At 35.5% G+C, this 25,911-nt stretch overlaps 1 protein-coding gene across 1 annotated transcript in view; it reads right to left on the minus strand.

Annotated features, from left to right (window-relative positions):
- Nucleotides 1-3,503: 3,503 nt before the first annotated feature.
- Nucleotides 3,504-25,911, minus strand: part of DNAI2 (dynein axonemal intermediate chain 2) — a 72,405-nt gene continuing 49,997 nt past the window's right edge. Inside the window, exons 10-14 of the mRNA XM_051995175.1 lie at nucleotides 19,962-20,097; nucleotides 17,787-17,933; nucleotides 14,080-14,298; nucleotides 5,992-6,117; nucleotides 3,504-3,905 (exon numbers count right to left, since the gene is read on the minus strand). Coding sequence (XP_051851135.1) covers nucleotides 5,995-6,117; nucleotides 14,080-14,298; nucleotides 17,787-17,933; nucleotides 19,962-20,097 — 625 coding nt within the window. The 3' untranslated portion in view covers nucleotides 3,504-3,905; nucleotides 5,992-5,994. The remainder of the gene's footprint in view (nucleotides 3,906-5,991; nucleotides 6,118-14,079; nucleotides 14,299-17,786; nucleotides 17,934-19,961; nucleotides 20,098-25,911) is intronic.

A 25,911-nucleotide genomic window follows, 5' to 3' on the forward strand; every position in this document is an offset into this window, starting at 1 on the left:
ACAGTTCTCTTGTTGCACAGGAAGAATTGGATTCAGAAGTGCCCAAGTTACTTAATTCTTTTCCTTATGATTTTCTTTTTTTCTTTCTCCTTAAGCTCAAGGAGGGTTGAACTAGATCATCCCTAAGGTCCTTTCCAATTCTAAAACTGTGATTCTATGATTGGGGATGAGGGGCAAAGGGCTTTCTTAAATGAAATCACTGCCCCTAAAATCATATTATAAGAATAGAGATGATACAAGGTACCGTGTAGAAGCCACATTTTAGTCTTTAACCTTGTGGTGTTCGTGGGAGGAAAGTCCCACCTGCTGGCTAGATTGGGAATAGCTACCTGTTTCCTCCCCCTTCATCGTTAAAGAATGCAGAGAACTGGAAAACTGGAAATAAGAAACTACCTGTGTCAATAAAAGGAATTTACTGTCCATCCATTGGGGAAACAAATATCCTCTTACCAAGCTTATCACAATGCCTGATACCATAGTAATAAATACTTATTGACTATTACTGTGCCTTAAGAAATTATGTAAATGAAGAATTTCCTTGTGAATGATTAAATAGTAGCACATAAATATTATGCTACCATAAGGAAATTATAAATATGAAGAATTCAAAGAAGCGTGGGAAGATTTAGATGGAACGATACAGAGTGAAGTTAAATCAGGAATACTGTACACAATGACTATAATAATGTAAATGGAAAGAAAAGAAATGGAAATGTCTATCATTATAATGACCAAACTTGACCCCAGAGAAGAGTTCATATACCTTCCGCTCTTATTTGCGGAGGTGGAAGACTCTTAGTGTAGAATATTACATATCCTGTCAGACATGATTGTGGCGTTGGCTGGTTTTGCTGAATTGCTATTTTTCTTTAATTTTTGCTCTGTTACATAGGATGAATTGATGGATAAGCATAATGGGGGAGAGGTGATAGATTCAGAAATTAAGTCAGGGTGTTTTGGGAAATGTTTACTAAGTCTCTCACTTTTGAATTCAATCTGCATTATTAGCATTTACAGCATTTCTTTCTTAAATCTGGAAATCAGCCCTGGTTTGTAGCATTAGTTGATTTCCAAAGAGTATTCTCATTGAAAATTTAACAAACTGGTTTAAGCTGGTATCCCTGAATAGAAGTGATGTAAAAATCAGATTTGTAAGAAAGTGATTTCCTTTTTGTTTTCTCAAGAAAAAATTGGAATGGTAGGTCTAGCTATACAACTTAAGTAGCCCTCTAGGATATGGAGGTCTAAGAGCCAAAGGAGTCCCATAAAATTCAACCTGGAAGCCAGAATAGTGGCTACCCTAACTGGATAGTCTTGCTAATTCACATTGAATGTTTAGGGAGTGTTTATAATAACTTCCAAGGCTAAGTTGCACAGTGGATAGAGTGCAAGACTTGGAGTCAGTAAAACCCTAGTTCAAAACCTCTGGGAAATGTTTCTCTTTTCTTTGGTGAGGAAAGGAACTACAAGTAAGCTGCATGTCATTAGACACTGTGTGATCTGGGCCAATCACTTAACCTCTCTCTGTACTTTTAAGTGGTATATAATAGCATCTATTATCCAGGACTGTGGTAAGGATCAGATGAGTTAACATATTTAAAGTGCTTGTGGTTTCATCCAACTCTTCAAAATCCCATTTGGATTCTCTTGGCAGCAATACTGTAGTTATTTGCCATTTTCTTCTCCAGGTCATTTTACAGATGAGGAAACTGAGATAAATAGGATTCACTGACATGTTTAGGGGTACATTTCTAGTGAGTGACTGAGGCTAGATTTGAACTCCAGACCCACTGTGCTATCTAGTACTTTAGAGTACTATTATAAATGCTATATTATCAGTCTCATTAATATAAATTACTCATTTGTAGCTCAGTTCAGTCCATCGGAATCACAGAAAAGCTAAAAGAGAAAATGTATGGTGTTTTTTTAGAGTTAGGAGGGACTTTGGAAATCATCTTGACTAAATCCCTCAATTTACTAATGAGGAAGATAAGACTCAGAGTGCTCATTTAGTGATTGAGCCATTATGAGAAACCAGGGTCCTAACTGGACAATGGCCTAGTATGCTTTCCACTGGAACATCCTGCTTGACTTAATTACTTGGCATTTTGAGGGTTTCTGCCTTAAAGGCAGCTAGATAACTTGGGTGGGTATATGGTCAGTCCTAGAGTCTGGAAGACCTGAGTTCCAATGTGGTTCAAACACTTGGACACTGTGACCTTGGACAAATCACTTCACTTTTGTTTGCCTCAGTTTCCTCATCTGTAAAATGAACTAAAGAAGAGACTGGCAAACTATTCCAAGTATCTCTGTCAATAAGATCTCAAATGGGGTTACAAAAAGTTGAGCATGACTGAAACAAATGAACATATAGCTCTTCTCTGTATGGAAATATGCCGAAGTCATATGAAAATATGTATGTAAATATTGCCAGAGTACATAGAAGAGTGAAAAACTTGTGACCACCTCTTCTGAAACAAGTTTACTTTATTACTAACAGGTAAAAATTCTTTCTCAAACACTTGCTTTGATGAAAAGAACACTAAAGGGAGGATAACTAATTTTTGCAATTGTAATGAACAATCTTGGCTCCTGATGAAATACACCTTCTTCATTTCATTAATGAGATGTACTATGAACAAGAAATGCTGCATGTATCATCAGACAGGACTGCTGTATTGGTTGTTTTGACTAATTTTTCTTTGTTATAAGGGGAGATACACAGGGTGGGCAATCAGGACTCTAGGTGGGGTAATATCCAGAAATAAGTGCATAGGTTTCTTGTTCAAGATTACATAATATATATGATGCAATGTAAAAACAGAAGATGGCAACCAAACTTAAAAAAAAAATAGGAAAAAAAATTTCTGCTTTAGGATCCATAAGTACCTAGGACTATTCTGACTGGAATCAGAAAAATCTTTAAAATTTTATTTTATTTTTGTATATCAGATCCATTCTTTCATTGTTACATTGAATTCTTATTAAGAAAAAATAAATTCTTATTTCTCTGCCAGTGAAATCCACATATGAACTGGGCCTACTGCCCTAAGTAATTGACTTGCAAAAGTCACAGAATCAAGCAATACTTGAATTGGTATATTCCCAATCCTGAGTGGAATCCTTATCCAATGGGCCAGATTCAGTATCTTAGAATTATATAATCTTAGCTCTGTAAAGGACCTCAGAGGCTGTGTAGTTAGTCTCTCCAGAAAACTAGAAATTTCTTCTATAACAGCCAGTCCCCAGTAAATGATCAGATCGTCTCTCTGCTAGTTTGGGGGAGCTCACCTTTTGAGATAATCTTTTCTATTTCCAGACCATTCTAAGTGTGAGAAAGTTCTTCCATTTAGTAAGCTGAATTCTTTCTTCCTATAATTTCCACCCATTGGTTCAATGCTGCTCTCAGAGGCCAAGGAGACCATGTTTAATCCCTCTTCTACTAGTCAATCCTTTATTTAAAGACAAAGGTCATATGCCCCCAGTAAAGTAAATAAGCCAGATTCTTCTAACAGTATGATTTATTTATATAATTATTAGCCAGGAATATAAGACTAAAAATCAGCAGTCAAGTAGAAAACATATTGGTTATGTTTGTTTCTCAGAAAAGATCCTGAGGGCAGAGAAATCAAAAAAACAAAATGGGTACATGAATAAATAAGGGGAGGCTGGGTAGCCATCTGGACCGGCTGGCTGTGGATGGATGACATCTTTCTGGTAGATTCTTGTCTGGGATGCCAGGGCTTTGGATAGGCCTCTGCATTCTGTTCCACATTCCACACCCACCAGAGTGATGAGGTTGTTATGTCTCCCCCCATGAGGCTCCTTATCTTAGAACAAACACCAGTGTAGATTTCCTCATCTGAAACTTTTTACAAAAAAACGGTCACCAGGTTTCCGTTGCACTGGGAAGTAAGAAAGCAGGCAGGAGAGAAAAACTGTGTGTTAAGCAGTAGTATAGTTAATAGTATTAGTTCTGTATTAGCTAATAGTAAGATTACCTAGCATTTGGAAAACATCTTTTATACTTTTCTATGTTCTTTTGTGGGCAGGAAGGCTCTGAATCAGCACTCATGTGCTCATTCCATAAATACCATTATAGCACAATGAAATTCTCTGTATTAACAAAAGCCTCTTAAACCTCAGAGAATGACTTAAACAAAATAAAAACAGGACAAACTTCTAGCAGAAGAGAAGAACTGTGAAGGAAGGTTGGGGTGGGGGGAGTAGAGAGTAATAATAATAATAATAGGTATTTATTAAGTGCCTTCTACATCCTTTGTCTATATCCTCACATAGCATATGACTATGGTGTCTTGTACATATGGTGTTAATTACCTGTTTTGGGGGGGAGAGAAAGAATTGATTCAGTTCATTGTGAAGGAAAAGCTTCCCCAGCAGCCTTCGTGTAATAAATTCAGTATTAGAACTAGAAGACATGCTTGTTTTTTTCTCTCATTTTCTTTCCTTTTTGATCTGATTTTTCTCATTCAGCATAATGTGAAAATATATTTAGATTGCACGTTTAACCTATAATGGATTCCTTGCTGCCTAAGGGAGAAGGGTAGGAGGAAGTGGGGGGAGAAAAATTTGGAATACAGGATTTTGCAAGGGTGAATGTTGAAAACTATCTTTGCATGTATTTTGAAAAATAAAAAGCTATTGTTGAAAAAAAAGAACCAGAAGGCAAATCTGGCCATTCCTATGAAGGAGGGAGCTAGCTGGTACCATAGTGCTTTGTGCACCTGGTCTATGAAGATCTGAGTTCAAATCTTGCCTGAGATACTCACTAGCTTATGTGACTTTGGGTAAATCATTTGACCTCTGTCTGCATTATCAATTGCAAAATAGGAGTCATAATACCATCCACCTCCCAGGGTTGTTATGAGGATCAAATGAGATCACAATTGTAAAAAATACTCAGTACAATGCTTGGCACATTTTGTTATTGTTCTGTTGTTGTAGTCATGTCTGACTCTTCATGACCCCCTTTGGGGTTTTCTTGGCAAAGATACTGGAGTGTTTTGCCATTTCCTTCTCTGGCCCATTTTACAGATGAGGAAACTGAGGCAATCAGGATTAAGTGACTCGGCCAGAGTCCCACAGCTAATAAGTGTCAGATCATATTGGAACTGAAAGTGTTCCTCACACATTCTATGCACTATGGCGCCACCTAGTGCCTGCTTGGTACATCGAACACACTTAATAAATGTTCATTTTCTTCTTTCCTTTCATTGAGGCAGGGGATTGGACCATGCTGAAAGGATGACACTAGGAAGATGTTTGGAGACAAATAGTAAAGGGGTGCTTCCTCCCAGGCAAGGTTCTATAACTCGGAGGGCAGAGAAGGATAGAGGGAAGGAATAAGGGGACATTAGATATCAAATTCAAAAACAGTGCTTTTTATGAACCTTAGTTAATCTTGTGCTTCGAATAGATTGAAGTTTTGTATTTGATTTGGTATCAAAAGCCCTGGTTCACACACTGACTTTGACACTTACTTTGTGTGGCCAGTTCATAGATATAACCACACAAACAAAAGCTACATGGGAGAGGGTCCTTAATAATTTTTAAGAGTGTAACAGGGTCCTGAGACCAAAAAGTTTGAGAACCTATTACACTAAGAAAAGCAGTTTTGCATCTTCCATCAAGGGTCTGCTCCTTTTTCATGGAAATTCAGGCTTTCTAGGAGTCTCCTGACATATACTCAACTCTCCCCATAACCTCTGTCTCTCTTGAGTCCCAGCTATTAAAATAGGGGCACTGCTTAATTGTCCACATTTATGGCTTGATGTGGACTTATGTTTTTTTCATATATTCATACGTATAATTGTTATTATATTTCTTGCCTTCCCGATGGATATGGGAAGAGTTGGAGAAAGAAAATTCAGACCTGAAAATAAAAATGAAAACAAATAAAAAAGAATTATTTGTATTATTTTAGAGCAAAGTAATTCTGATGGTTGTTTTAGAATGGTGTTAAATTCTGACCTTTTATTCTTTTGCTGCCTCTTCTTCAGCTTCCTCTCCTTGCTCTTCATCTTCTTCTTCTTCTTCTTCTTCTCCTCCTATTGTTTCTCCTCCTTCTTCTTCACTACCTTCTTCATAATCTTTCTTCTGAAAGGCATAATGAGACTTAATGAAGGAAAAGCTTCCTTTATCAGGATCTGCCTTTCCCCAAAGCTGCTCTGAGTGAGTAGATTTCTTGGCTAGGGATTCAATGTATTTGATAATTCACAGAATCCTGAAGATAGAAGGGACCCTGAGGCTATCTAATCCAAAATACATATAACAATGAATTTTCTCTACAACATGCTGGAAGAGAAGTCATCAAACCTCTGCTTGCATACTTTGAGGAAGAAAACACACTATCTCAATGCAACCTATTCCATTTGGGACAACTCTGTCAGGAAGGCTTATTTTAGAGTAAGCCCAAATTTATCACTTCTACTCCTCACTGACTTCAGGAGCCAAGCATTCCTCCAGATTGATGGGTGTGTGTGTGTGTGTGTGTGTGTGTGTGTGTGTGTGTGTTTTGAGAGAGAGAGACAGAGATATAGAGACACAAACACAGAAACAGACAGAGTCTGAGATAAAGAAAAGAGAAAAGAAAAAGAAAGAAAAGAGAATCAGAGAGAGGGAGGGAGAGATGGATAGACAGGTAAAAAACCAGATGGATGGATGGATGGAAAGAACATTTATTAAGTATTATGTTCCAGACACCATGTTAAGTATAAAAACAAGAGGTTCCTTACATTCAAGAAATTTAAATTTAATGGGCAATGTCAGCACATAAAGAAAGAAACGAAAAGAAACAGAGCTAGTGATAGAAAGATGACAAAGAAATTACAATAAATGGTCATGTGATGAGATTTAAGGACCAGATGTATAGCTTTGTAGACAAGAAGTCTTAGATTGAAAAATATTGGTGCTGAGGTCTCCCCTAAACGTACTCAACAAAGATTTAAAGAACTACTCAAAAGAAACCTTTGAAATTAGTTTTCTCATGGTTGAAACATTCTTCTTCTTCTGCTCTAATCACTGACCTTCCTGGCTAACTTTAAATCTCAAAACCCACCTTCTACAGGAATTTTCTTTTCCTAACCCCTCTTTTTTTCTTAAATAATTATAACTTTTTATTGGCAGAACCCATGCCTGGGTAATTTTTTTTTTACATTATCCCTTGCACTCGCTTCTGATCCGACTTTTCCCCTCCCTCCCTCCACACCCTCCCCCACATGACAAGCAGTCCTATATGTGTTAAATATGTCACAATATATCCTAGATACAATATATATGTGCAGAACCGAACAGTTCTCTTGTTGCACAGGAAGAATTGGATTCAGAAGGTAAAAATAACCTGGGAAGAAAAACAAAAATGCAAACAGTTTACATTCATTTCCCAGTGTTCTTTCTTTGAGTGTAGGTGCTTCTGTCCATCATTGATCAATTGAAACTGAGTTAGATCTTTTCTTTGTTGAAGAAATCCACTTCCATCAGAATACATCCTCATACATTATCGTTGTTGAAGTATATAATGATCACCTGGTTCTGTTCATTTCACTCAGCATCCGTTTATGTGTCTCCAAGCCTCTCTGTATTCATCCTGCTGGTCATTTCTTACAGAACAATAATATTCCATAACATTCATATACCACAATTTACCCAACCATTCTCCAACTGACGGGCATCCATTCATTTTCCAGTTTCTGGCCACTGCAAAGAGGGCTGCCACAAACATTTTAGCACATACAGGTCCCTTTCCTTTCTTTAGTATCTCTTTGGGGTATAAGTCCAGTAGAAACACTGCTGGATCAAAGGGTATGCACAGTTTGATAACTTTTTGGGCATAATTCCAGATTGCTCTCCAGAATGGTTGGATTCGTTCACAGTTCCACCAATAATGCATCAGTGTCCCAGTTTTCCCGCATCCCCTCCAACATTCATCATTATTTTTTCCTGTCATCTTAGCCAATCTGACAGGTGTGTAGTGGTATCTCAGAGTTGTCTTAATTTGCATTTCTCTGATCAATAGTGATTTGGAACACTCTTTCATATCAGTGGAAATAGTTTCAATTTCATCATTTGAAAATTGTCTGTTCATATCCTTTGACTATGGAGAATGGCTTCATTTCTTATAAATTAGAGTTGATTCTCTATATATTTTGGAAATGAGGCCTTTATCAGAACCTTTAACTGTAAAAATGTCTTCCCAGTTTGTTGCTTCCCTTCTAATCTTGTTTGCATTAGTTTTGTTTGTACAAAGGTTTTTTAATTTAATATAATCAAAATTTTCTATTTTGTGATCAATAATGATCTCTAGTTCATCTTTGGTCACAAATTCCTTCCTCCTCCACAAGTCTTAGAGGTAAACTATCCTATGTTCCTCTAATTTATTTTTAATCTCGTTCTTTATGCCTAGGTCATGGACCCATTTTGATCTTATCTTGGTATACGGTGTTAAGTATGGGTCCATGCCAGATTGCTATCATTGACTATTTTGTCTTGTGAACCTAACCTATTCCACTGATCAACTAATCTATTTCTTAGCCAATACCAAATGGTTTTGGTGACTGCTGCTTTATAATATAGTTTTAGATCAGGTACAGCTAGGCCACCTTCATTTGATTTTTTTTTTTCATTAATTCCCTTGAGATTCTCGACCTTTTGTTCTTCCATATGAATTTTGTTATTTTTCCTAGATCATTAAAATATTTTCTTGAGAGTCTGATTGATATAGCATTAAATAAATAGATTCATTTAGGGAGTATTGTCATCTTTATTATATTCACTTGGCCTATCCAAGAGCACTTAATATTTTTCCAATTATTTAAATCTGACTTTATTTGTGTGGAAAGTTTTTTGTAATTTTGCTCATATAATTCCTGACTTTCCTTTAATAGATAGATTCCCAAATATTTTATGCTATTGACAGTTATTTTGAATGGAATTTCTCTTTGTATCTCTTGCTGTTGGATTTTGTTGGTGATATATAAAAATGCTGAGGATTTATGGGGATTTATTTTGTATCCTGCAACTTTGTTAAAGTAATGAATTATTTCTAATAGCTTTTTAGTAGAATCTCTGGGGTTCTCTAAGTATAACATCATATCATCTGCAAAAAAGTAATAGTTTGGTTTCTTCATTACCTACTCTAATTCCTTTAATCTCTTTCTCGATTCTTATTGCCAAGGCTAGCGTTTCTGATACAATATTTTATAATAATGGTGATAGTGGGCAACCTTATTTCACTCCTGATCTTTCTGGGAAAGGTTCCAGTTTTTCTCCATTGCATATGATACTTACTGATGGTTTTAAATAGATGCTCCTGATTATTTTAAGGAAAAGTCATTTATTCCTATCCTCTCAAGTGTTTTTATTAGGAATGGATGTTGGATTTTATCAAATGCTTTTTCTGCCTCTATTGAGATATTCATATGTTTTTTGTTAATTTGGTTATTAATATAGTCAATTATGCCAGTAGTTTTCCTAATATTGAACCAGTCCTGCATTCTTGGTATAAATACTACTTGGTCATAGTGTATTATCCCGGAGATGATTTTCTGTAATCTTTTTGCTAATATTTTATTTAATATTTTAGCATCAATATTCATTAGGGACATTGGTCTATAATTTTCTTTCTCTGTTTTCAACCTATCTGGTTTAGGTATCAGTACCATGTCTGTGTCATAAAAGGAATTTGGTAGGATTCCTTCAATCCCTATTTTTTCAAATAGTTTATATAGCATTGAATTAATTGGTCTTTAAATGTTTGGTAGAATTCACATGTAAATCCATCTGGTCCTGGGGATTTTTTCTTAGGGAGTTGGTTTATAGCTTGTTCTATTTCTTTTTCTAAAATGGGACTGTTTAGTCTATTTACTTCTTCCTCTGTTAATCTGGACAAGCTATGTTTTTGAAGGTATTCTTCCATTTCATTTAAGTTGTCGAATTTAGTGGCACGAAGTTGGGCAAAGTAGCTCCTAATTATTGCTCTAATTTCCTCTTCGTTAGTGGAGAATTCTCCCTTTTCATTTTTGAAACTAACAATTTGATTTTCCTTTTTCCTTTTTTAAATCAGATTTACTAAGGGTTTGTCTATTTTGTTGGTTTTTTCATAGAACCAACTCTTAATTTTATTAATTAATTCAATAGTTTTTTTACTTTCAATTTTATTGATCTCTCTTTTTATTTTTAGAATTTCAAGTTTAGTGTTTGATTGCAGGTTTTTAATTTGTTCCTTTTCTAGCATTTTTAGTTGCTAGCCCAATTCATTGACCTTCTCTTTCTCTATTTTATGCAAGTAGGCCTCTAGAGATATGAAATTTCCCCTTATTATTGCTTTGGCTGCATCTCACATATTTTGGTATGATCTTTCATTATTGTCATTTTCTTGGGTGAAGTTATTATGTCTATGATTTGCTGTTTCACCCAATCATTCTTTAGTATGAGATTATTTAGTTTCCAATTATTTTTTGGTCTATTTTCCCCTGGCTTTTTATTGAATGTAATTTTCATTGCATCGTGGTCTGAAAAGGATGCATTTAATATTTCTGCCTTACTGCATTTGAGTTTGAGGTTTTATGTCCTAATATATGGCCAATTTTTGTATAGGTTCCATGAACTGCTGAGAAGAAAGTATATTCCTTTCTGTCTCCATTTATTTTTCTTCAGAGGGCTATCATATCTAACTTTTCTAGCATTCTATTTACCTCATTGACTTTCTTATTTATTTTGTGGTTTGATTTATCTAATTCTGAGAGTGAAAGGTTGAGATCTCCCACTATTATAGTTTTGCTGTCTATTTCTTCTTGCAGCTCTCTTAATTTCTCTTTTAAGAATTTAGATGCTACACCACTTGGTGCATAGATATATATATATTTTTTAATTTAATTTTATTTAATAATAACTTTGTATTGACAGAATCCAGGTGCATAGATATTTAATATTGATATTGCTTCATTATCTATGCTACCCTTTAGCAAGATATACTGCCCTTCCTTGTCTCTTTTAATTAGACCAATTTTTGCTTTTGCTTGATCTGAGATGAGGATGGCTACTCTTGCTTTTTTGACTTCACCTGAAGCTAGATTCTGCTCCAACCTTTTACCTTTACTCTGCATGTATCTCCCTGCTTCAGGTGTGTTTCATGTAAACAACATATTGTTGGATTCTGGCTTTTAATCCATTCTGCTAACCGCTTCCTCTTTATGGGGGAGTTTACCCCATTCACATTTATGGTTAAAATGACCAATTCTGTATTACTTGCCATTTTGTTAACTCCTGTTTATGCTTTTCTCCCTTCCTTCTCCCTTATCCCTCTCCCCAGTATTAAACTTGTGAGCACCACTTGCTTCTCACAGCCCTCCCTTTTTAATATCCCTCCCCCCACTTTAGAGTTCCTCCCCCTATCTTACTCCTTTTCCTCACAATTTCTGAATTCCCTTCCACTTAGCTTATTCCTTCCTTTTTCACTTTTCCCTTCCCACTTTTCAATGAGGTGGGAGAAGTTTCACCATAAATCGAATATGTCTAAAATTTTTCTCTTTAAGCTAATTCTTATGGCAGTAAGATACATACTATATTCATCCCCCTCCATTCTTTCTCTCAGATATAATAAGTTTCCTTTGCCTCTTCATGAGATGTAGTACCCCCACTTTACCCTTTTTCTGGTACAATTTCCTTTCCACCTCTAGTTTCTAGAACAAGGTAAACATGTATTCTTTATATTATAGCAGAAATATAGTTCCCAAGATTTCTTTTTACCTTTTTAGGTTTCTCTTGAATTCTATATTTGTAGATCAAACTTTTTGTTAAGTTCTGATTTTTTCATCAAAAATAGGTGAAATTTGCTTATTTCATTGAATGTCCATCTTTTTTCCTGGAAAAGATGCTCATTTTGGCTGGGTAAGTTATTTTTGGTTGCATACCAAGTTCCTTAGCCTTTTGGAATATCATATTCCAGGCCCTTCAATCCTTTAATGTGGATGTTGCTAGATCCTGGGTAATCTTTATTGTGGCTCCTTTATATTTGAATTGGGTTTTTTCTAGTCGCTTGCAGTATTTTTTCCTTCGTCTGATAGTTCTGGCATTTGGCCACTATATTTCTTGGTGCTTTGATTTTAGGATTCCTTTCAGTAAGTGATTGATGAATTCTTTCAATGTTTATTTTACCCTCTATTTCAATGACTTCTGGGCAGTTCTCTTTGATAATTTCCTGGAAAATAGTGTCCAGGCTCTTTTTTAAATCATATTTTTCAGGGATTCCAATAATTCTTAGATTGTCTCTTCTAGATCTATTTTCCAGGTCTGTTGTTTTCCCAAGAATGTATTTGACATTTTTTTCCCCATTGTTTCATTTTTTTTGGTTTTGCTTGACTGATTCTTGGTGTCTTGAGTTATTCAATTCCATTTGTTCAATTCTGATTTTCAATGAAGTATTTTCTTCACTCACTTTTTTAATATCTTTTTTTAATTGTCCAATTTAGTTTTTAAGTGAGTTGTTTTGTTCTATGGAATTTTTTTCCATTTTGCCATTTTATTTTTTAGAGAGCTATTTTCTTTTTCCAGTTCACTAATTCTATTTTTCAAGGATTTGATTTCTTTGTCCACTCTGTCTTTAAATGAGTGGGATGACTTCTCCAGACTCTCTTGCCAAGCCTCCCTTTTCTTTTGCCATTTTTCTTCTAGCTCTCTTGTGAGAGCCTTTTTAATTTCTTCTATGAGAGTCATTTGTGTTGTTTAGTTTCTTTTTGTTAACGATTTACCATTTATCTTGTACATACCTTACTTTGTATATATGTATTTGCATGTTTTCTTCCCCATTACAATTGTAAACTTTTTGAGGGCAGGGACTATCTTTTGCTGCTTTTTGCATCCTCATTGCTTAGCAAAAAGTGCTTAATAAATGTTTATTGATTAATTGATTAATTGAACTCTATGAGTTTGGGCTTTGGGCTTAGAGGATGTTTTAAGAAGACATCTGTCCTATTCTATGAAGGGGGGTACTCTCTCTCCATCACTTAAGATTTTTCATTCATTGATAAGTTCTTTTGTAAGAGGAATCTAAAGGCTGGATATTCTGCTGGTCAATTTCTGAGATGCTTAATAATGAAACCTCTAGCCTATGATCTGAAAGACATGCTCCTCTCAAGCAGACTAATACAATTCCCAAGGACAAATTGGTGGAACAAGGAAGGTAACACTTTTTCTGTTACCTTCTATGTAAGATGAGTTTTAAGGTCCATTCCAATTCTGACATTCTTGGCATTGGACATCACTGAATCAATTGATACCTCATCCTCCCTTTGCTTAACTTCATCACATCCCAAATTGGCTATTGGACACTTTCAGAAAAAGGAATGGTGGAATACAGGGTATGGGCAATCCAGTCAAAGCTCTGAGCCCCAGAAAGTTGACTGTTTAGTGTGAGAAAAGGGTTTGGACAAAGAAGTAGTCAGAATAAGGGGCAGGAAGAAGTTGATGCAAATTCCTTTTCCTTCCTTCAGAATCTTTTGATTATGAAAAGCAGTCATAATGAAATGGTTTTCCTCATTTGCATACTTCACATTGCCTTCCTTTTTTTCTTTTAAAAAATATAAAAAACCTTTCCAGTAAGCCTCCTGGTCTGATATTCCCCATGGTGACATATTTGGCTACCCTGCTATCTCAATTAAAGAGTCTCTATTCCTACACTGATGTATTTCAGAAAAATGAGGAAAGAGACTCTCAATTTAACATTTTTCCTATTATGTCTTTCTCTATGCTGCCTTTGTCACAAAAAGCTCAGAACCCATTCCTATCTATTACCTTGTGCATTATTGGAATATTCATTCATTTCTTTCATCAGTCAATAAGCATTTAATAAGTGTCTAAGTAGGAGATGCAAAATTATAGAAAATTTGCAATTAAATTAGAAAATTAACAAACTAGCTGTGATTCCAGATAAAGACTGGATTAATTACATTCCATTCTTTAGAGAGGTAAATTGAGGACCTATAGGACTAAAATCATTTAGAACATCAACAGACTTTCCAAGGCTATCCTTCCACCCCTTTGAATGTCCCTTTGGGCACTTACCTTTGCTTCAGATTTCCTAAGAGCAGCTTCTTTCTTCCTGATCTCAGCATTGATAATATCAAAGTACTCCTTCTCAGTTTGGGCCAGCAGCTCTGGCCAGTTGACTTTAACTTCATCCCCTTCTTCATCCCTGGCTTCAGACTTGCCTTTTTCTTTTAGGCGCATCTCTCTGTGTCGGGCTTCCAGGATCTTTTCTCGACGAGTTTCTCGTTCAAAGATCTAGGGTACCCAAAGAAAAGGGGGGAGTAATTGAAGTGACTCAGAAAGGTGGGAGGAGAGTGTCTTTATGGGAAGAAGTTATCTGAGTGAATAAATCACATACTTAGCATAGTTAGGATTCTCAGAACTAAAGGTTTTTAATTTGTATAGGAATATTTCTTTGGATACTTCCTTGCTCTAGGGTGGGACTGCAGATCCAGAGTTTTAGATGTGTACAGCTACCTGGAAGTCCTGCTGAGAAAAGTGATCACAAAGGATCAAAGAATATTAACACCTGCATACCCTTTGATCCAGCAGTGCATTTCTGGGCTTATATCCCAAAGAAATTTTAAAGGAAGGAAAGGGACCACATGTGCCTAAATGTTTGTGGCAGCCCTCTTTGTATTGGCTAGAAACTGGAAACTGAATGGATGCCCCTCAATTGGAGAATGGCTGAATAAATTATGGTATATGAATGCTATGAATATTATTGTTCTGTAAGAAACTACCAATAGGATGATTTCAGAGAGACTTGGGGAAACTTACATGAACTGATGCTAAGTGAAATGAGCAGGAGATCATTGTACATGACAATAGCAAAATTATGCAATGATTGAATCTGATGGACATGGCTCTTTTCAACAATGAGATGATTCAGGGCAGTTCCAATGATCTTGTGATGAAGATCTATACCCAGAGAGAGGACTGTGGGAACTGAGGGTGCATCCCAACATAACATTCTCACTCTTTTTGTTGTTTGCTTGCATTTTGTTTTCTTTCTCATTTTTTCCCTTTTGATCTGATTTTTTGTGCAGCATGATGATTTAACATATTTTAACATGTTTAACATATATTGGATCACTTGATATCTAGGGAAGGAGAAGGGGGAAGGAATGGAAAAACTTGGAGCAGAACGTTTTGCAAGGATCAATGCTGAAAAATAACCCATGCATATATTTTGAAAATAAAAAGCTGTAATTAAAAAAAAAAGAATATCAGCACTTGGAGATCAATACAATTATCCTTTCCACATCATGAATTTCCCTATTGTGGTTGGCATAAGAAATTAAATGGGAATTTAGGGGAGTTTTGGAGAAGTCAAAGAGGAACAGTGACAATACTGAACTAAGGACCAAATACTTACCCCAAATTTTACGATAAACCTCCCCCAAAAGAAAAAAAAATCAGATTTCTTCTCTGTAAAGAAGAGAGTGCCAAAAAATTTTATGGGGATTTTCCAGAATGAGGGGAAGCCATTCCTTTAACTCCTGACATGTGGAAGGAATGATTATATAGTAATACTGGAAGAAAATCCAATTTGAAGTCAGAGGCTAGGGTGTGAAATTTCAATCTGCCCTTTACTGCATCTGTGACCTCTCTGAGGCTCATTTTCCTTATCCATTTAAAAAAAATGAGAGTATTAGGTCTTAGATACTTCCACTGGAAGTATATATATAATATATAAAATATATAAAATCCTAGATCCACATGGTGATGAAGAGTGATAAATTGTTTTGTTTTGTTTTGAAAAGCAATTGGAATTACGTGACTTGCCCTAGATCACACAACTGGTAAGTGTTAAGTATCTGAGGCTGGGTTATGAATTCAGGTCCTCCTGACTCAAAAGCCTATGCCATCTAGCTGCTTGGATAAATTGATAATAAACTGCCAGTATTTAATGACTATCAATATGCTGATTAAAAAAAAAGGTCCTTGAGACCCACATTGCAAAAATGTTTGTAGCAGCTTTTTTGTGGAATAAAGAAGTGAAAAATGAGTAGATTCCCAACAATTTGGGAATGGCTGAATAAGTTGTGGTATATGAAGGTAAATATTGTTTTATAAAAAATGATGAACAAGCTGACTTCAGAAAGATCTTGAAAAATTTAAAAAAACTGATGCCAAGTGAAAGAAGCAGAACCAGGATACTGAATACAATAACAGCAAGAATGTGCAATGGTTCAGTGATCCAAGATAATCCCAAAAGACTTTGGACAGAAAAAGAACTATGGAGATTGAATGTAAATCAATACAGACTATGTTCACTTCTTTTTTCTGTTTTTTTTTCTCTTCTATGGTTTTTCCCTTTTGTTCTGATTTTTCTCTCTCAACATCATTCATAAAGCAATGTGTATTAAAAAATAAATAATGTTTTAAAAAATTATGGGGGGGAGGGGAGGTCTTTGTGTTCCAGATGATGCCTGGAGGAAGAAGGATCACTAAATTGGATCAGATTTTGTCAAATGGAAAATAACAGAACAACCATAACAATGCTGGTTCCAAGGAGAAGAACTTGAAACATAAATGTACATTTTTTTTTGTCAATGTGCATGACTTTTTTGGTTCATAGCATAATATCAAATTTAAAGTGTTTTTAAATTTTTTAATATTGATATTCAATAAAGTCAAATTTTCTGTTTAAAGGAAAAGCCATTGACAATGGGATATATTTCTATTTTTGTAAGTTTCAATCATGAATTTCTTGTAAAAGAAGAAACCCAGTTTGATAATCAAAACCTAAAAGAAAGACTTCATTTGAAAAAAAAATAAACATGAATCGATGCTAAGTGAAATGAGCAGAACCAGGAGATCATTATATACCTCAACATTGATACTGTATGAAGATGTATTCTGATGAAAGTAGATTTCTTTGACAAAGAGATCTAACTCAGTTTCAATTGATCAAGGATGGACAGAAGCAGCTACACCCAAAGAAAGAACACTGGGAAATGAATGCTCAATTCTGATGGATGTGGCTCTCTTCCACAAAGAGATGATTCAGACCAATTCCAATTGTTCAGTAATGAAGAGAGTCATCTACACCCAGAGAGAGGACTATGGGAACTGACTTTAGATCACAACAAAAGCATTTCTACTCTTTCTGTTATTATTTGCTTGCATTTTTGTTTTCCTTCTCAGGTTTTTTTTTCTTTCTTTCTAGATCTAATTTTTCTTGTGCAGCAAAATAACTGTATAAATATGTATACATATATTGGATTTAACAAATTTTAATATACTTAACATGTATTGGACTACCTGCCATCTAGGGGAGGAGGTGGAAGGAGGGGAAAATTTGGAGCAGAAGGTTTTGCAAAGGTAAATGTTGAAAAATTACCCATGCATATGCTTTGTAAATAAAAAGTTGTAATAATAAAAAAGGAAAAAAAAATAAGACATTTGATTAGATGACTTCTAAGGTCCTTCCCAGTTCAAAATCTAATCCAGTGCATCTCCTCGGTTTACAAATGGGGAAACTGAGACCCAGAGAAGAAGGTCTGAAGATTATCCAGCTAGTTAGCAGCAAAACAGGGATTTATTGCTTTCCAGCACATTATTGTTAGTTTTTTACTACTTTAGAGGTGACTACTTATACATTATTGTCACATGTGAATTCTATTTTCACTGAAGGATTTACCTAATTTTTTTTTTATCAGCCTTTCAACTTCAAATGTATCTAGAACTCTTGTCCTTGCATAATAACTAGCCCCAAGGCCTCTTTGGGCACTTACTGATGACATGGTATTCTTCTCATTTCTTTGGAGGGTACATAATCCCTCAGAGACTTCAAGAAGGGTTGCTGTCCCCAGTCGGGATCCACAGGCAAGGAAACAGCCATTATCTTGCACTTTGAGGGAAGACAGGGATTCATCACATACCTAAGGCCAAACAGACATTTCAGAATTATAAGTCAGTCAATTAATAAACATTTATTAAGCACCTACTGTGTACTGGACACTGTACCAAATATTGCAGATACAAAAAATGGCAAAAAGACAGTCCCTGTCCTCAAGAAACTTATAAATCTAATGAGGAGAGACAATATGCAAATAACTATGCACAAATAGAAAATAATTGATGGAGAAGAAAAGTCCTAGAATCAAGAGAGATTGGGAAAGGCTTCCTATAAAAGATGGGATTTTAACTTGGACTTGAAGGAAGCCAGGGAAGCCGATGAGGTGGTAGAACATTTCAGGGATGGGGGAGAGCTAATGAAAATAACATTTAATAAAGCATCCTTAAAAACTTACAAAGCTCTTTGTATACATAATAGGATTATTCTACAACAACTTTTCATGATAGCTTCTATGGTTATTATTATTATTTTTTTAAGTTTATTTATTTAATATTTTCCCCACTTACATTCAAAACAATTTTTTACTTTTTTTTAAACTTTTGAGTTCCAAATTCTTCCTTGCCCCCACCCCTAGCCCCATTAAGAAATCATATGTGAAGTTGTACAAAACATTTCCATAAAATCATGTAGTGAAAGATCTCCCATCCTAATTTTAAAAAATCCTCAAGAAAAATAAAACTAAAAAAAGAGTGTTGGAATCTTTACAAAGTGTAAAGTCATTAGAGTTGATAGAGACAACAATGACCTAATTTAGCATGGTTCAGTATGATTGATCTAATCCTATAAGAAGATGTTATGGGCCAGAAGAAACAAGGTACTAAGTAGAACTGATAGACAATAATGCTTGTGTTCAGACCTTTAGAGAGCTCACATAAGCAAGAAGTATTAAGTACTCACAAGTAAGGAGATTCACAAAATTAACTGTGTAACTTTGTGAATTCACACCTCCCTTGAAGCTCTTAGGGCCAGAGAGCACCCTGGGAGGAAACCCCGATCCCACCATTTGATAGATGAGAACTTGGAAGTGCAGAGATGAAGGAACTTGGCAGTTGGTCATACTGAGTGCAGTGGTGCAATCTGTAGACTACAAAGCCAGGACTGTCTCAAAATACCTCACAACTGGTTCACAAGAGTCATTGCATTTTGAGCTTCCTCCCAGAGTGCTCTCTGGCCCTAAGAGCTTCAAGGGAGATGTGAATTCACAAAGTTACAAGTTAATTTTGTGAATCTCCCATACTTGTGAATTCCAATGAGTACTTAAATATTTCTTGCTTATATGAGCTCTCTAAAGTTGTGAACACAAGCATTATTGTCTATCAGTTCTACTTAGTACCTTGGTTCTTCTGGCCCATAACATCTTCTTATAGGATTAGATCAATCATACTGAACCATGCTAAATTAGGTCATTATTGTCTCTATCAACTCTAATGACTTTACACTTTATAAAGATTCCAACAAAAGAGAGTATGATTCAATCTGTTTTCATTCACAATCAGTTTCTTCTCTGGGTTTTCATCATAAGTTCTTCAGAGTAGTTGTAGATCATTGTACTGCTGAGAAAAGCAAAGTCATTTACAGCTGGTCATCCCAAACATTGCTATTCCTTTGTATATAGTACATTTCACTTTGAGTCATGAAGAACTTTCCAAGTTTTTTTCTGAAAATATCCTTCTCATCATTTCTATGGACATCATTTTTTTTTTAACCTATAAATTTATTGGTAGTAGTAGCAGCTCCCTATACCAGGTTAGAACTTCCTACACCTATGCCAGTCAGCACCAATTTTTCCTGATGTTTTGATAGAATGTATAGTTTTATGGAATTTTCTGGAGCAGTAAAAAGTTGTTACCTGCTCAGAGTCATGCAGTTAATAGGTGTAGGAGGAAGTATTTAAACACACACACACACACACACACACACACACACACACACACACACACATCTGTTCCCAGCTACTATAAACACACACTTGTCCCCATCATTAGGAAGTCCCAATTCAAAGAGAAGGAAGAGCTGCATGAGAAAGCATATGTAAAGATAAGTACACAACCTTGAGGCTGAGAGCAGGGTCACTTTGTTTGAATACAAAGTCCCAGATATCCAAAGTTCCATCCATTTTAGTTGTGAAGAAAACAGCTGGTCTCTGTGGGCTCCAGGCTCCATCAGTTAAATAAGCCATGTGGTATCTGTAAAAAAATAAATAAATAAGTTACAAGACTTTCAGGATTCATGGTGTTGTTTTTTGTTTTGTTTTGGTAAGAAATTGATTGTTTCTGGCAGAATTCTACTCTCAATAATACAAGAACTTAGGCAGCTAGGTGGTACAGTATGGATAGAGCACCTGGAGTCAAAAAGATGTGAATTCAAATCCAGCTTTAGACACCTACTAGCTGTGTAACTTTGGAAAAAGTCATTTCACCTTCTTTTCTTCATTTTTCACATCTGTAAAATGAGCTGGAGAAGGAAATGACAAATTACTCCAGTATCTTTGCCAAAAAAAAAACCAAAAACCCAAAATGGGATCATGCTGAATCAGACAAGATTTAAAAACAAATTAACAACAGCAAATGTGAAAAACTACTGAAGTTGGAGTCCACTAAAGCTTCTCATTCTTTTCTAACAGAGTAGTGTCATGGCTAGGACTATGAATCAGGAAAAACTGGGTTCAAATCCTACCACAGACACTTCTTGGTTATATGACTGAGAAAATTATCCTCTTTAGGTCTTATTTTCTTCCCCTATAAAATGAAAGAATTGAATTCCCTCTCCATTGTGGTCCTTTCCCAATTCTAAAACTATAATTCTATGACTTTTTCACATAAACTGCATTCCATCTATACTAGGAAACTAGTCTTGAGGGGCTAATTTTTTTTAACCTATATTGTTGTTCAATCATTTTTTTCAATCCTGTTCAACAATTTGTGAGCCTATTTGGGGTTTTCTTGGCAAAGATACTGGAGTAGTTTGCCATTTCCTTCTCCAGCTCATTTTACGGATAAGAAAACTGAAGAAAACAGGGTGAAATGACTTTTGCCCAGGGTCATTGGACAAGTTACAGCTGGTAAGTGTCTGAAGTTAAATTTGAACTCAGGAAGATGAGACTTCCTAACTCCAGGTCCAAATTCTATCCACTATGCACCTAGCTGCCCTTTATATTTACTAGTATTGAGTTTTGTCTTGTTAGCTTTAGTTCTTTCTTCCTGTTGTCAGAATCTCCTTGGATCATGAAGATTCTGTCTTTGACAATATTAGCTATGCTTGCCAACTTTCTGTCATCAGAAATTTTGGTCAGCATACCATTTATGTCTTTATATTGACAATAAAAATATTGAACAGGACAGAACCAAAGATAAATCCCTTTGGCTGCCACTCCAAAGCTCCCATATTAGTCATGTTGTAAAAGAAAACACAAACAGAAAAAAAAAAAAAGAAAAAAAAGAAAAAGAAAAAAGTCCAAACCAAAAAACCAAACCCAGAATAAAAAATTTTTAAGTGAAAAATGAGTGTGCTTTGATCTCCATTCAGTCTCCATCAGTCCTTTCTTTGGAAGTCCATAGCATTTTTCATCATTAGTCCTTTGGAATTGTATTGGATCATTGTATTGCTGAAAAAGATAAGTCAAGGTAGCTAGATGGTATAGCAGATACAGCACCAGCCCTGGAATCAGGAGGACCTGAGTTCATTTTGGTCTCAGACACTTAAGTGTCTCACTTCCTAGCTGTTGTGACACTAGGCAAGTCATTTAACCCCAATTACCTATCAAAAAAAAAAAAATGAAAACAGATAAGTCATTCACAGCTGATCATTGTACAATGTTCTTCTGGTTGTGCTTACTTCACTTTCTATCAATTCATTTATGTCTTTCCAATTATTTTCCAGGTATATTAGACAGCATAGTATCTTGGGAAGAGTTCTGAATTTAAAGACAGAAGATCTCAGTTCTTATTCTGACTTTGTTACTAATTATTTGTAACAACCTTCTTGAGACTTCAGTTTTCTCATTTGCAAAATGAGCCTGTTGGAATAGATAACATCTAATATTCCTTTCAGCTGTAAATCTATGATGATTTCCTCTCCAGACACAATGTTTTCTCAGACCTTTTTCAGCATCATTTGCCACTTTCTATATTTATCTCAAAAAATTATCCAAACAATTCCAATAGATTTGGGATGGAAAATGCCATCTGCATTCAGAGAGAGAACTATGGAGACTGAATATGAATCAAAACAAAGTATTTTCAATTTTTTTTTTTTTTTTTATTTCTGATGGTTTTTCCCTTTTACTCTGATTTTTCTTGTACAACATGACAAATAAGGAAATATGCTTTAAAAATTGCATATATTTAACCTATAACAGATTATTTGCTGCCTTGGGAAGGGGATAAGTAAAGGAGGGAGGGAGAGAAATTTGGAACACAAAGTCTTACAAAAATGAATGTTGAAAATTATCTTTACATGTATTTGGAAAGTAAACTACTATTGAAAATTTTAAAGCAAATTAGGAGAACTAGGGATAGTCTACCTCTCAGATCTGTGGAGAAGGAAGGAATTTATGGCCAAAGAAGAACTAGAGAACATTATGAAAAGCAAAATGAATAATTTTGATAATAATATATTAAATTTAAAAGGTTTTATACAAATAAAACCAATGCAGACAAAATTAGAAGGGAAGCAGAAAACTAGAGGAAAAATTTATGTCTAAGGGTTCTGATAAACCTCTTTTATAAAATATGTAGAGAACTGAAATTTTTTTAATTATCCACATAAGGAATTGGAAACTGAGTGGATGCCCATTAATGGGGGAGTGGCTGAATAACTTAGGGAATATTATTGTTCTATAAGAACAATCAACAGGATGATTTCAGATTTCAACCTGAAAAGACTTATATGAACAGATGCTAAGTGAAGTGAGTAGAATCGAAAGAATCGAAAGAACATTGTACACAGTGACAACAAAATTATCTGAAGATCAACTCTAAAGGACTTGGCTCTTTTCAACAGAGGTGATTCAATGGACTTGTGATGGAGAGAGCTATCTGCCTTCAGAGAGAGGACTATGGGGACTGAATGTGATCACAATACAATATTTGTGCCTTTTTTGTTGTTTTGCTTGCTTGCTTGCTTTTTTTTTTTCCTCATTTTTTTCCCCCTTTTGATCTGATTTTTGTTGTGCAGCATGATAAATGTATATATATATATATATAAGAATTACACATGTTTTACATATATTGGATTACTTGCCATCCAGGAGAGAAGGGTTGGGAAAGGAACACAGGTTTTTTGCAAGAGTGAATGTTGAAAACTATCTTTGCATTTTTTCTGAAAATGAAAAGCTATACTATTGAAAAAATTTTAAATTAAAAAAAATTATTTTTAATAAAATAGGTTTCTAAAAAAAAATTGTCCACAACAGAGTAAAACTATAATATCTGAAAAAAGCTGCTAAGCACCAAGCTCACACTTGAAACATAACGACAATTTAAGGAGCCTATATGGTTTGGATTATCTATTACAACCTTAAACTTCTCCATTTGACCCAGAAATACAAAGGCAAATTTTGTTGTTGTTGTTCTAGATTTGATTTTTGGAGCTACTAGTTTCAGGAAGACATTTTGAACACTCAAGTTTGAGGATCCTCAAAAGATGTACTCTGTGTCATTTCTGCAATGGCTCCTAGACAACTTTTCAGGAGCATTACTCCAAGATGATGAAATGCAACTTGTTCCCCACAGGAGTACCTGGACTACATGGTGAACTCCCATTCTGCCAACCTTAAGGTTTTATGTATCCTTGACTGGTTTTGCCAGTCACTCAATCCAGACCTACTGATTCAGGTGAAAGACTCTAGCAGGGGTCCTCAAACTAAAGCCCACGGGCCAAATGAGGCAGCTGAGGATGATTATCCCCCTCACCCAGGGCTATGAAGTTTCTTTATTTAAAGGCCCACAAAACAAAGTGTTTTTTTTTTGTTTTGTTTTGTTTTGTTTTTTTACTATAGTCCGGCCCTCCAACAGTCTAAGGGACAGTGAACTGGCCCCCTATTTAAAAAGTTTGAGGACTCCTGGTAGGGTCACGGTGTTTGATTAAAAAGGGCAGAGAAAGCAGAAAATGGAGAGCCAGCTGAGAAATCAAACACAAAAGTCACAAATGCTGTGTGTGAGAATGTTTGTCTTTCATTTTCAAAGAGGATTAATGATATTGGGAGGAGATGATTCATTGATAATTTAGATTTAAGTAAGGAGCTGCACTAAGCTGTTAACCTTATTCTGTCTCTCAGAATCATCAAAGTCCAGAGGCAGGATAAAAGATGATTGATGAAGACCTAAAAGACATGATACCTTCCATGTCTGACCAAGCTCTTAGCACTCCACAGTGCTTGCTTCTGTCCCCTTCATGGCCATTGGAACAAATTGTTCTCATCTGTCCATTCTATCAGAGAATTTTGGTAGTTATATTTGGGGTAGACATTACCCTAATTTCGTATTTTGTGATCCATTGACTCTGGACTCCTTGCTATTCCATGAATAAGACATTTAATCTCTTAACTCTCGACATTTTGCCTGGTTGTCCCTCCTTTCCTCCTTTACTCCATCCTAGAATGTATTCCTTCCTCACCTGTACCTCCTAGTCTCACTGGCTTTTTTCAAATATCAGGTAAATTTCACCTTCTGTATGAAATTTCCTAAATCTTAATTCTCTTTTCTGAGATTATCTCCAGTTTATCCAATATATAGCTTTTTTGTTTTATTTTATGTTATCTCCCCCCTTAGATTGTTAGCTTCTTGGTTCAAAAATTGTTTTTGTCTTTTTTTGTATGCCTAGTGTTTATTTAGTATAGTACCTGGCACATAATAGGTGCTTAATAATACTTGATTTGTCTTTTATTTGTTATTGTTGTTGTTCAGTTGTTATCAGGAGTGTCTGATTATTTGTGAACCTATTTGGGATTTTCTTGACAAAGACACTGGAGAGGTTTGCCATTTCCTTCCCTAGCTCATTTGATAGACAAGGAAACTGAAGCAGTGTTAAATGACTTGCCCAGGATCACACTAGTAAGTCTCTGAGGTTAGATTTGAATTCGGATCTTGCTGACTCCAGATTGGACACTGAGTAATCTAACTTCCTTTGGCTTTTATGCTGAATTTTTAATTTCCTAGGACCAAGTCTCCCCTAGTTTCTGAGAGAAATAGCTAAGAGTCACCTTCCTTGAGCTTCTGGCTTATTTTTCTGCCTTAGATCATCTTGAGAGGGAGGAAATAATCAATATACTCAGGCTAGGGACAGACTTACTGGCACCCATGCCTGCCTATGGGTTGATCGATCAGTGAACTCCTGTTGGGGATGATGGATAGTGTGTGATAAACATTGCTTCTCTCTCTCAGATAGAACTCACATCTTGTTAATTAGTAATAGCAAAATTTGCTGATTTATCTACTCACTGAGCTGCCCAGAACAAAAATGGAAGAAAAAAAAAAGGTAGATTTCTTACTGGTCTAATGAATATTGCTTTTTTCTGACTCAGATTAATCTGGAAGCAGTACTGGGCACTCAGTTCAGGAAGGGAGCTCTTGGTGACAGATGGAATACCAAGGTAGCAAGTGAATCAGACCAGCCAATGTAGCCATTATGAATGCTTCTTGCCCTAAAGATGCCAAAAAAGGAATGGGCAACTAAGGGAAATGGGTGAGGTTTGGTGTAATAGTAGCAGTGATAATAATAGCACTTATTCAGTGCTTTAGGTGTGTAATTTCATTTGATTCTCACAACCCTATGAAGTAAATTGTATTGTCATCCCCATTTGATAGATGAGGAAACCAAGAGGTAAAGTAACTTGCCCAGGAACATACAACAGAGGGAATATCTAAGGCAGGATTTGAACTCCAAGCCCTATACTCTATTCAGTCTATCATCCTCTGAGATCACCTTTCATTGATATTGTATAGCTCTTGTATGTACAGAGTTATTTACTTATTGTCTCCATCGTAGAATGTAAGATCCTC

The sequence above is a fragment of the Antechinus flavipes genome, chromosome 4 (genome assembly GCF_016432865.1).
Source record: "Antechinus flavipes isolate AdamAnt ecotype Samford, QLD, Australia chromosome 4, AdamAnt_v2, whole genome shotgun sequence".
NCBI lineage: Eukaryota > Metazoa > Chordata > Mammalia > Dasyuromorphia > Dasyuridae > Antechinus > Antechinus flavipes.